Source organism: Natator depressus, chromosome 2 (genome assembly GCF_965152275.1).
Source record: "Natator depressus isolate rNatDep1 chromosome 2, rNatDep2.hap1, whole genome shotgun sequence".
NCBI classification, from domain to species: domain Eukaryota; kingdom Metazoa; phylum Chordata; order Testudines; family Cheloniidae; genus Natator; species Natator depressus.
Window position 1 is genome coordinate 199,765,713 of NC_134235.1, and position 13,186 is coordinate 199,778,898.

Genomic DNA, 13,186 nt, shown 5'->3' on the forward strand with positions numbered 1-13,186 from the left:
AGTTTGTTGGAATATGCGATTAATGAAGGCTACATTATGCTTGGAGTCATTTTTCAAACTTCTGTATTGTGTGTGTGTGTGTATGTGTATGTGTTTATCTAGTAGCAAAAGTAATGTTTATGGTAAATAATGGTTAGTTTATCTTTTTAAAGTAACTGACCATTAAAAGCTAGTTTTATATCTTAGTTTTTAGGGGATTTCTGTTTAAAATACTCTGTCTTCAGAGAGTTAAATGAGGACTGCTCTGTTGTTCTGTACAGTAACATGTGAAAGCAGTTAGAATGTTGGAATTGTTTACTTGCCTAAATTGTCAGTCAGTCAGAGCCAGTACACCAGATTTCTTTGTGGCTTTTAGTGGAAAAAGTTAAACACTCGCTCTTTCTTCAATTATAGAATTTTTACGTGTAAGCCGAATTAGTCACAAAACTGGCACAAACATTCAAACTGTGATGGCTGCCCAAAAGGCACTATTTATTTATTTATTTTTTGCTAGAGGAAGTTGCATCCAGAGCAGTAGCTCAGTTCTCTGGTAAGTGTAACATGTGAGCATTACTAGGCATTTCATGCTGCGAGTCTGCAGTCTGTGCTCTTTAGACTATTGCTCAGTTCGAATGCTGCTGTGGATGTGAACTGTGCTCTGTTAATATGTTCTCTAATGACCAATTCAGGCAGTAGGATTTCAAAGCTTTGCAAGACCATCTATTGAATGAACACACAATCTAAAAATCAGCGACAGAAAATTGATATATAGTATTTAACCCTGGAGGAAAATCAGGTTGGCACAGAGTCAGCCATTCGCATAAAGAAGTTGGCTCAAAGAAGATGCACAGAGTCTCATTTTTTTTCCACAGTCTGAATGAACACTACAACGGAAGCTATATTCACATGGTGATCAAAAGAAACACTTGCGTGATGAACTGCTGATGCAGGAAAAGTCTAAGGCAGTAATTTGAGCTCTTCGTGCCTTAGTAGCTTGCTTGTTTTACGGAAGCATTCTTCCTTAACAGCATTTCTGCATAGTGGGTTCCCTGTTGGAGCAGCACATCAATTGCCTGATGGAGGAAAAATGAATGCTCTACATTGCTGGTATCATTGATGGAGTAAAACTATCTGCGTTTCTGTCACTTGGGAAATCTGGATTAAACAGGCAATCTTACTATTCCGGGAGTCCCATTGTCCCTTGTGGTCTGACTCATTGCATGTAAATGTACTGCAGCTCTGCTGTACATTGCGGAGATTTTTATTACATAGGGAAGAATTGTCAATCTTGGAGTATCATGTTGTGAATCCTTGCTGAAAAATAGATTGTGTGAAGTATTCCTGACATTAAGACAAATGAAGTTCCAAAATTGCAGAATAAGATCCTGAAACATTTAGGGCAGTGGTGTTTATTTTCAGTCATCAGAAAGCCTAGTACAGTAAATTGGAGACTGACCTTGCAAGACAGGCTATAGCTGTGACCATCTCTGTCAGAGCAATTGTTCCTTGTTTCATTCTACACAGAATGGTGTCTTGTCACCTACGACAATGATTTCACTGTGTGGATAAAGTTATTCTGTAGAAATAGCAATATTAACAGGCAGATTTTTCTAGTAAAAGGACATACTATAGATATTTACGATATTGATATTTCTATTCTAACCTAGTTAGTGTGGAGAATATTTTTAATACATTTTTCACAAATTCAGTGTTGTAGTACAGGTGAATGAAACCTTGTTTTTAAAGTATATATATTTTTAAAATAGCATTGTTTTGAACATCTTAAATGAAATATAGTGGGGGGAAAAAGTCCTTTTTTAAATTTTAAAACACCAGCAATAGTGTTAAGAAGTTATGTTTGTGAGTGTATGCTCGGGAGGTAAAAGTACTTTCTGTGCTGTCTCAGCTGTGGTTACTACAGTGTTGTTCTGAATACAGTTTTTTCAAACGGATCGAATGAGTCGAGTGTGTATTGTTGTTTTGGAGGAGGTTGAAGATGATTCTCCCACATTTTTTTCCAAACTACCTCAGGAAAATACATCTGTACGTCCTTCACCTTCTGGAAATGTGTTGGTAAGATATGTCCTCTGTAATAGTCCTGCAAAGGTCTAGTGATGCTTATCTTATCATAGGATTTACATGACTAAGCAAAGTAGCACCTGGGTTACTTTGTGTTGAATACTTGAGCACCTTAGAGACTAACCAGTTTATTTGAGCATAAGCATCCGATGAAGTGAGCTGTAGCTCACGAAAGCTTATGCTCAGATAAATTGGTTAGTTTCTAAGGTGCCACAAGTACTCCTTTTCTTTTTGCGAATACAGACTAACACGGCTGCTACTCTGAAACCTTTGTGTTGAATGAATAGTTCTTTAGTGAAGTCAAAATCACGTATGTTAAGCACCATGATATTTAAAACTTAGGGATGGAATTAAAACTTGTAAGGGCTCCCATTTTTGTGTGTAACGATATTTTTGAAGCAGAGTTAAGAAATCTCAGCTTTGTAGTTAGTTTTATGATAGCACAGTTTTTCCAGAGAGCTTGATGAAATTACATTTGCAGTAAATATTTGCTTTCCTGCTTGTTGTTGTTTTTATCTGTTCAGTACCACTTTAGAAACTGATGTAACCTTTATAATGCAATAATAAGCTGTGTGTATTTTGAGAATTGGTATCGTATCCAGGGTATCTCAGGAATATCAGTTGCACACTAAAATAAAAAGTTATGAAAGTCAGATTATAGATGTAATGTAGCTGTGCATTCATGTCATCACTTACCAGAAGCATTGAAGAAATTTGCTTTCTTGAAAACAAAATTATTTTTCTTTGTCATGTAATTTGAGGTTTGACTTAGATCATGATATATCACAGAAGTTTGTGATGCTGATTAGGAAATCTAGTTATATTTAGTAATGCCTGTGTGTACGTGTGCATTTGTTTCCATATCATTCAAATATACTCTGCTTCCTTATTCTTATCCAAACACGAGAACTTTTAATTTTACTAATTTACTAATGTAAAATGAGTTTTACATATATTTTGAATAGTATATAATGTATCCTAGACTAATTGATCTTACTTTGCCACAGGAATTTATTTTAGTAGTCTTTTTTTAACCATTCGTTAAAAACGTAGAAAAATTTATAAACCTTTTTTTTAAATCCAGCGGTTCTTTAGTTTGTGTACAAGTTTGTAAAGTATATTGGGGGGGAGGGGGGGAGGGAAAGGCAGTTAATTGACTTCCTTCAGGCCAAATTTTGCAATAGTTTTTTTTTTCATTTTGCTACCGGAACACCTTCCTTAGTCTTGATTTGGTATATGACTATTATGTTGTCATAAAAAAAAAAATGCATGTAGAAGTAATGCATGGAATGTAATGTTTGTTTTTTAAATACTACTGCTTTCTTTTGTTTCAGCCACTGCTGGTTCAAGCTATATTTAATGGGGACCCTGATGAAGTTCGAGCATTAATATTTAAGAAAGAAGATGTTAACTTTCAGGTAAAGAGAAACGTGCCCTTTAGCTTTGAGAATAAATTCATTTCATTTTGGGTACAGCTCCAATTCTTTAATGTTCTTATCACTTCAAAAGTGTGCTTACTTGCAGATATTTATGAAAATTTTGACTGTTACATAAAGTATAACAACATAGATCATGATCCTAATCCCCTTATTTAGACCCATCTCACCTTGAAGTTAATATCTTTGGCTTGGGAAACACTGCAGTATGAGGGGTTTAAATGTAAAAATGGTCCTGTGTGAGAGAAGGAAATGAAGCTCACTTGGCCTAGATTTTTGTACTAAATTTATTTAAAGGAAAAAGAATTAATTCAAAATCTTACTGTGTGAACTTTTAGACTTCCAATTTCCAGTTTCACTGTACAAAAATAACCACAAAGTTTGTTTACATTAAAGTTTGACTAGAAAATGAGAATATTTTAGGTCTGATATTTTGTGGAGTCTGTCTATTCATTTTTAATCAAAGGATGCACAAGAGTCAACGTATACGTACAGTAGACAAAATGTAGGCATAACTTTATTTAGGCTGATATTATCTTGGGAGGATTTTAAAGCACAGATTCTGAAAACAAATAGGTTTATGCAGTCATTTAAAACTGGAAGCCCTGTTTCTTTTGTTGTATAACCCTGCAGTGTTGCAAACCTGAACAAATTTTTTGTTTGTTATATTGAAATGAAGTTGACTTGTCCAGTTTCATTATTTGAGTGAAATACAAAATGTTAAAACCACATAACTGGTGAAAGGTAAAGTACATCTTCAACTATTAATAATTTAAGGTGTAAGACATCAGAAAGGAATTTCATGTAATATACAATTTTTAACTTGATAGTGTCCCATTAGAAAGATAAGCCATAGTAAACAGCTGATATCGCTTTGCTTTTAAAAAACACTTAAAATTTGCACATGTAAGGACTTCATGCAGCAATTTCTTTCCTCCCATTTGTAACTTCCCAAATTGGTCCTAAAGTGATTAGTTGTCCTAAAGCGTTAATGCTGACCACTAGATCCAACATAGTTTGGAACGAGTGAAACACTTAAAAATTACTGTTTATAATTACAAAATTGGGAATATATAGACTCTAAAGCAAAAGTTTAATCAAAAATATGTATTTAGACATTTGAAAGCATTTTGCATGAGATTCCGGGGCTGATCCAGTGCTCATTAAAGTATGTGAGTGTCTTCATTGACTTGATGGACCTTGGATTGTGTCCTGTGTGAGTAAATACTGTGTGACTTCTTGTCGGTTTGAAAGTTTTGTTTTACAAGGTTAAATTTAATGAGATTTAGTAATTTCCTATATGAGGTTGCAAAAAAACAAAAAAAATTGCCTTTGGGTGAGAGATCAGTTGTTTATCCACTTTTCTTTTGTTTTTGTTTTTTAACTTTGCACACTGTGATTAATACCTTTGTAAGCCTTCCTGTTGCAGTACTTCAGCTCTCTGATATCATTTCAGACTCTTCTGTGATGCTCACTTTTATAGAAGTTGCACCTGATAGTTTTAAAAGAGGGTGCTTTTTTATGGATACCATAGTAGTTCATATGTTTCAGAAGGAAGCTTGGATCATGTGATGCGATATATAACTTAATATGCTTGTTAAATTTTTTAAAAGTTGATTCTTTTCATATGTGCACTTTGACCACATCTTGCACATTCTTTATTATTTTAAAAACCTGATTAGTATTTAATAGGTTAGTCACTTGACTCATGCTTTTCAGTACATAAATAAAACTTAATTTTTATAAATTTGGTTCTTGTAAAGAACATTTTATTAGTAGAAGTACTTTTTAAATTAAATTATTTTCCATTTCTTTTACTTGAAGCAAAAGCTTCTATTTTAGTTTTCAGCATGTGTGCAATATCTTTCCAGCACAGCCTCTTGTCAGTCAAATGGAGTCAGTTCCTGAACATGGATAAACAGATGCACAATCCAATTAGGTAGGGGCTCATATAGTTGTTAAAGAATTTATTGAAAGAGAGATACTTTTGACTGATAAGCATTTATGTTGGGGAAAAAAACAGGAAAAAACAAAATACTCATAACTTGTGTTTAAATCCTTAGATTTTAATGCTTTATTGCCTCAAAAACAATCTTGGAGGGAAACATGTCGTAGGCATATCAGCTTATTCATATACAAAGATGTGCTTAGAAACACAGGTTTTGGCAGACATGCTCTTCTCCCCAGAGCAGCTTCCCAGCCACCCTCTCTCATGTAGACAGGTACTTATCACCCTCAGTGCCTCCTTCAGTGCTGGCCCAACTGCGGTTGGGGAGGTGGGAAGTACAGTTTTCTTAACAGTATGTTCACATGCAGCCCTTACTACAGCCTGTTTTCTAGTTGCTGACACAGACACATCTTCCCTTCTTTTTTGAGGAAACTGAGGAAGCCTGTTTGGTGAATAGTTCAGTTTTTGGTTTTTTGTTTTCTGTTTTTATCTGGCTGACACGGGCTATTTATGAGATGGCTATGATGCTTAGTGTCCCAAGCTTCCCCTCACAATCTAGAACCTATCCTTCCAACAAAGCCCAGTGCCAACTCTGTCCACATATTTATTCAAGTGACACCATCATAGGACCTAATCGCATTAGCCATGCCATCAGGGGCTTGTTCACCTGCACATCTGCCAGTGTGATATATGCCATCATGTGCCAGCAAGGCTCCTCTGCCATGTACATTGGCCAAACTGGACCATCTCTACGCAAAAGAATAAATGGACACACATCTGACATCAGGAATCATAACATTCAAAAACCGGTAGGAGAACACTTCAACCTCTCTGGCCACTCAGTAAAAGACTTAAGGGTGGCAATTTTGCAACAGAAAAGCTTCAAAAACAGATTCCAACGAGAAACTGCTGAACTTGAATTAATATGCAAACTAGATACCATTAACTTGGGTTTGAATAGAGACTGGGAGTGGCTGGGACGTTACACATATTGAATCTATTTCCCCGTGTTAACTATCCTAAACTTTGTCAACTGTCTAAATGGGCCATCTTGATTATCACTACAAAAGGTTTTTTTCTCCTGCTTATAATAGCTTATCGTAATTAATTAGCCTCTTACAGTTTGCATGGCAACTTCCACCTTCTGTGTGTGTGCGTGCGTATCTATATCTATCTTCTTACTATATGTTCCATTCTGTGCATCCGATGACGTGGGCTGTAGCCCACAAAAGCTTATGCTCTAATAAATTTGTTAGTCTCTAGGGTGCCACTAGTACTCCTGTTCTTTTAATCTAGACCTTGAATTTCCACCTTAATTATGTGCTATCATTGGCAGTGGAAAAGAGAAGGTGGAGAAAATGAAGTTTTCATGATTTGACAATAAAGATAAGAGTTGCATTAGACTATTTAACTGTTGAGAATTATATTGGGGAAACAATGTGACAAAACAATGTGTGTATGTTTCTTCACATCACCATCCAGAAACTTCAGCAGTGGTCTAGGGAATTCCTTATTCATTCTCCCCAGTGCTTCCTGCTGCTTTTCTGAACAACTATTATTGTGCAAAAAGAACAGGAGTACTTGTGGCACCTTAGAGACTAACAAATTTATTTGAGCATAAGCTTTCGTGAGCTACAGCTCACTTCATCGGATGTATTCAGGAATGACTCACGAAAGCTTATGCTCAAATAAATTTGTTAGTCTAAGGTGCCACAAGTCCTCCTTTTCTTTTTGCGGATACAGACTAACACAGCTGCTACTTGAAACCTATTATTGTTCAGTCAGTATTCTTACAGTGGCGGATAGTATCCTTTTGTGGGTGATGGGGTGGTTATTTATCAGCTTATTTTTCTGTGGGTTGTAGTTATGTGTCTGAGCTGAATTTATCCAATTAACTTTTGATCTCATATGGAGCCATCTGACAAAGTCAAGAAGGATGTTGCATGAACATTTTTGATGTAGTGTCTTGGGGGACATTTTCTCTGATCACTCAATTTCACGTATCTTTTAAGATTATGGATGTTTATATAAAATATTTCATATTCTAATAGCCTGACAATATTTTTGTAGTTTTGTGGCATCTGTTTGTTTATTTTATTGATGCAAAATGAGGTATATCTATGTAGAGGAATGTTTGACTTCTTAAAACTAAGTGGTGATTGTGGTTACCACAAAATCAGTATGAAATGCCTAAAGCTCAGGACCAGGTTGGGCCCCATGTGCATTTGACAAACATAATAAAGGCAATCCCTAGATTATGTGTGTTTTCCAGTCAGACTGGCCCAAAAAATTGAGTGAATCCTTTTGAAACTGTCAAAATGTAATGTTTAGCGTTCATGCTACTAGATAGTGTACTTAAGATAAATACATGGGAAATCTGGTTATAGGGTCTGAAATAAACTTAAAATTGATTCCTGAACATGCGTAAAACCTGTTATATAAAGAAAATGTCCAAAGATAGCATCAAATGCCTTTTGACAACAAAATAAATACTCTATTGTAAGGCTGACACTCTTTCTTAGTTTATCCTCTTTTGTCAAGGTGCCATACTAGAAGAATTCTGAGGTTAGAGGTGGTCTTTCATATTCTAAGCTGCTGTGCATAACAGTGAGATAATAAAAAGATAGCAAATTTTAGTTATGTTCTGGAAAAAAGCTGTTGTGAATTAACATTGGCTGCCTTATCTAATATCAGCTTAGACTAACAAACTTTGTATTATTGTCCGTACTAGAATTGTAACATAGCAGTGAAAGAGTAACTATAATTTCTCAAACTCGTCTGTGACTCGCAAAAACATCAATAAAGGTTTTCAGTGGAGGTTTGGAGAGTGCATTAAAGTGCAATTTGAGCTATGCAGATTGTCGCTGAACTCAGTAGAATTTTTCATAATCTCATTATGCAAAATCTAATTGGTGTTCATGGTAACAAATGCTGCTACAGTTATGGTTACATCCAGAGGTGCCATTAAAATCCTGATTACACTTGCTCTCTTAGGAGGGCTGAACTTTTCATACTTGATCTCAGACCAAGGATAAACATCTAATCTTCTCCAGAACAGGTCTACAGTCTTAATATGCCATTTACTTGTTTAGGCAGCCGCTAAATCCAAAATAGCTCCCCTTCTGCAAAGCTCCTAAAGCAAGAGTGGTATTCCTGTGCTGACATGCACATACCAATGTTCAAACCTACCTGTGTGAGACACAATTAAAATGTATGACAAATTACTGAAATGTGGAACATCGGTATATTGTTGTGCATTGTGCCTTTGACAGCTTATTGTGGTTTTAAACTATAAAAACTTTTTCTAAAAATGTTTTCTCACTGTGTGAATTAAACCAGTTTTATTTAAACTAGAAAAATAAATACCTTCATGTGTCACCATGAGGACTGCATGCATGGGTTGCCGGTAGGGTTTGAACTCTGGAATATAAGAACTCTCCCATTTGAGTAAAGGAGTAACTATTTTTCTCTATATGGAACACACACTATTGGATAAATTGGCATGTGCTTTACCAGCAGATTAGTGATTTGCTAGACAGCAGTAAAATGTTGGTGATACCAAATCCTCGATTCTGTTCTTGGATCTGGGAATGGATTTGATGTATTAGTGGCTAGAGTTGTGGGTGTAGACAAGATATCTAAGCCCACATATTTGGCACAGTTGTTCTGTGAGTCAGTGTGGCTGTGTATATGACTAGTGACTGCTGTATTAGAGATGTGGATTCTCTTCCCAGCTCTGCCTAAAATGGATTTGTGAAATCTCTGTTTGCTTATTTACAAAATGGTGGATACTGGACTGCCTTCTAGGGTAGCGTATTGTCTTGCTAAATGTGTTTCTCTGCATTTCAGTGTCCTTTTTAAAGGAGGGAAGGGCTGGTCAGTGGTTAGGATTTGGTTGACTTAGGTTCAAATCCTTGTTCCATCCCTGCTTGTGACATTGGGAAAAATCACTTAGCCTCTCTGCGACATAATTCCCCATCTGTAAATTGTTAGCAACCTGATGGGGGGTGTGAGGCTAAATGCATTAAAGGTTGTGAGATGCTCAGACTCTACAGTAATGGGGGGTGGGGTGGGGTGTGTATAAATACCTAAGACAGAAATAAAGGGCAATTTAAAAAAAGTGCTCAGATACTATGGTAATGGGTGGCAGTACATAACCTAAAATAGATGAAACAGCAATCGAGATGAGTTGAACTCATGGTCACCTGGTTGCCATCTCAGTGCACTAACCCTAGGATATGAGATTTGGATAGGGAGTGTCTCCCCTTCTTGCAGAATGGTACTCATACCTGCCTGTACATAGAACAGGCAAGCCTGAGTTTAGGCAAGCCAGAAAAGCAGAACATTTTGGTATATGTGAGACCTCTGAACATATATAGATAAATATGCATGTTGGATATTTTTGCTTTGAGATGCATTTTTAGAATTACTGTAATATGTTGGCAATTATTGAATGACTTGATAGTTGGTTGCTGGATAATTCAGTGCATGTCTGCTACATTAACGTGGTGGGGGTGCAGTCTTACACTTTAGGTCTAATAAGTTGTGTAGTACTATATCCTTAATGTAAACTTAGTTTTTCACTTTTAATATAGTATAGCATGTCATGCAAGGAAAAAGGTTTTAAGAATTGATCATTTTATGTTCAGTAGCTTTTTTTGCTTTGTAACCAATTATTGTTTATATCAAATGGCTATAAATCACATGATGATCTGCATGGTTCCGTGCACATAGGTTTTTCTTTTTTCAATAAAACAGAGTTTTATTATAGCTTAAAACAAAAAAGTTAAACTGAATTTGCATATTAGTTGCTGAGTGAAATATTTGGGTTTCTGAGTTACTCATTGTAAGCAATGAATAGTTTTTGTAGTTTACAAAAGTCGCTATTGTGAGAGCTTACCAGCTGCTGTCTTAAATGGATTAGATGGGTCAGAGCAGTTTTAATTAACATAAATTAATTAATTTTAAAATGGTATTTGCACACAACAGCCTGTCTACACTAGGGTGCGCTACATTGTTAACACTGGTGGAGCTGAACTGGTTCTAGCAACAATGAGAAATTTTTGTAGACAGCTGCTGTTGGTGGCGGTGCTGCCTTCAGAGCTTCCTGCAGCCAGGGGAGGTTCCTGGAAGTGAGTGTGACCCGGCCCCAGTGGCAGCCTGTGCAGCGGAAGCGGAAGTCTCATCCCTCCCCAACCTGGCCAGGACTCGGAGCTAGAGCTCGGTGCATGGCTCGGCGCCCCAGTCCAGCCCTTCCCAACCTCCAGGTCCAGCACTAAGTTTGTGACCACAGGAACCCGTTATCACGGCGCACTGGGGTGTCGCCCACTCGTAAAGCCAGCCATGCCCCCCCTACCCCATACCATGCCACCCTCACTTATGCGCTGCTGGTGATGGTGGCGGCGCTGCCTTCAGAGCTGGGTGCCCGGCCAGCAGCCACTGCTCTCCAGTGGTGCAGCTCTGAAGGAAGCACAGAAGTAAGGGGTGTCAATACCACGACCCTTCTATAATAGCCAGATTTCATGGGGGAGGCCAAATTTCATGGTCCGTGGCATTTTTTTCACTGCTATGAATTTGTCCAGCCTATTTGTCTGACCCAGATGGAGCCTGTGCCAAAGGTCTCTGGATCCAAGTGTGCACTCTTTTTCTGTCAAGCTGACTCCATCGGGAAGGGAAGCAGAGGGGTAGTATGCCTACCGCTTAGAATATACTAGCAAATTGGACAGTTGCTGGCAACTGTTCTACCTTGTCTCAAGAATGTCTAAGTCCCAGTGCTGAAAATGGTTTTGCCCTGTTCATACACATGTAAATAGTTAACAGCAATCAGAAGGACCTGCTACTGACAACTGTGGTTGGTATGTTGTGCTAATGTAGACTGGGCTGTAGAAGAAGCATCCAGATGTGGCCTCAGCTGGAATACTTTGTATGCAGCTGCTGCTCTGCTGACTCAAGTCATTAAAAAAAAAAAAATAGGAGACAGGAAAACAGAAATTGTATCCGTAAGAATACCGAAAAAACTTGAGAATTCTGTCATCCTGTTGAGCACATACTCTAATCTTTCTTTCTTTCTTGAAGTGGTTATAGCCACTGTATAAAACTGGCATAATTTCTCTTTTTAAAGAGCAAAATAGCCTGTGTTTTGAGCCATTGACCAATATTCTGTTTTAATGGCAGATGATCTTTTAATACATAAATACACTGTAATCACTATAAATGTAAATATCTAAGCTGATAACCTAAAAGCAAAACTTTGGCCCAACTTTGTTTTGGAATAGCCCACTGTTTAAATATCTGAAAAAACAAAACAAAAAAGTAAGAAACAAAACCTGAAAACAAAAAAACCCACAAGTGAATAGTATTTCTGATTTTAAAAGTCAACAAGTTTCAGAGTAGCAGCCGTGTTAGTCTGTATGCGCAAAAAGAAAAGGGGGACTTGTGGCACCTTAGAGACTAACAAATTTATTTGAGCATAAGCTTTCGTGAGCCACTCAAGAAAGCTTATGCTCAAATAAATTTGTTAGTCTCTAAGGTGCCACAAGTACTCCTTTTTCTTTTTAAAAATCAACAGTATTTGCAAAAAACATTTAAGTTTTGGAATAAGTGATCTTTATGTAATTTACCAATAATGTTTATATGTAAACATCTAAATATTTACCTGACTCTGGGTATGCTCACTTTGGCACAGAAAAATGTTTAGAACTCCAAACAGATTTTAAGTACTGGACCACTTTTTGCATAAAATGTTAATAGTGTTTATTAAATGCAGTTGGTATTATTTTTCAAACTATTTTTGATTCGTTTTTATTTGGGAATAATGGTCAATTTAACGGATAACTCTTTTTGGCTAACCTGCGAAAGAAATTTTTTAGTAAAACTGCTTCATTCATAGAAGTTTTATACAGTATAAAGATGTTTACATAGTTGAGTCCATTTATCTTTTCCAAATTTGGAAAAAGAGTGGATTTGCAGCAGATACTGTGCTTGGGAAAGGACTTTGTATTTATTTACGCAGTTGAAAATACTGGGATATCTTCTGCTTAAGGAGAGTTAGTCTTGATCTATGTTTTTAAATGGTTCAGTGATTGGTACCAGTTATAGGAAGACAGTTGCATCCTTTGTCGGATTGTGTACTGTAGTGACCTTTTGTGTGCGTGGGTTTTCTAAGAAATATCATGAAAATTAAGTGCTGGCGGTCAAACATATTGTAACAAAGGGTACCAATTAAAGTCTCAGATCAGCCTTTTTAAAGAGCTCTGTGCTTGCTATATATAAAAGAATTTAATTGGAATTTCATGTTGCTATTCCAAGGCACCCATTACTTATTACACCATATGTAACCTACAGTACAATGGACTATTAAGTATGAATGGAAGCATAGAAGGTTCACTTGCAACAAAGCGTACTGGGGAGAAGGAGTTTTTACTTGCATTAATTCAAATCATGGAATAGAAATAGGCAAAACTGTACCCAGATGTTCTTTGCAGCAATAGGAGTGAGGGGGGTAGGCTAAAATCTTGTAAACAAATGAATTTAATGGTTATTAGGAAAATTCCTTTATGTAGGTTAGGGCTAATGCACTATTTAAATTTTGAATATATCTAGAACATTATTTAAACCAAAATAATCCTATATTAATGAATAAATGGAAATTGGAATAACATGTAACGAAAAATATACTGTAGATAAGGCAAATGGCATTTTTCTAGACGCCCCTGAAGTTGGCTGGCATGAAATGTGCTATGGA

General features: G+C 36.6%; 1 protein-coding gene across 3 annotated transcripts in view; it reads left to right on the forward strand.

Moving 5' to 3' along the window:
- ANKRD28 (ankyrin repeat domain 28) overlaps positions 1 to 13,186 on the forward strand; it is a 235,172-nt gene that overhangs the window by 71,960 nt on the left and 150,026 nt on the right. Inside the window, exons 1-3 of one of the 3 annotated variants that reach the window (XM_074945703.1) lie at positions 595 to 1,086; positions 1,886 to 2,052; positions 3,393 to 3,476. In XM_074945703.1, coding sequence (XP_074801804.1) covers positions 1,936 to 2,052; positions 3,393 to 3,476 — 201 coding nt within the window. In that variant the 5' untranslated portion in view covers positions 595 to 1,086; positions 1,886 to 1,935. Of the gene's footprint in view, positions 1 to 594; positions 1,087 to 1,885; positions 2,053 to 3,392; positions 3,477 to 13,186 lie in introns of those variants that run through there. The other 2 variants (XM_074945704.1, XM_074945705.1) reach the window with 2 other exon arrangements.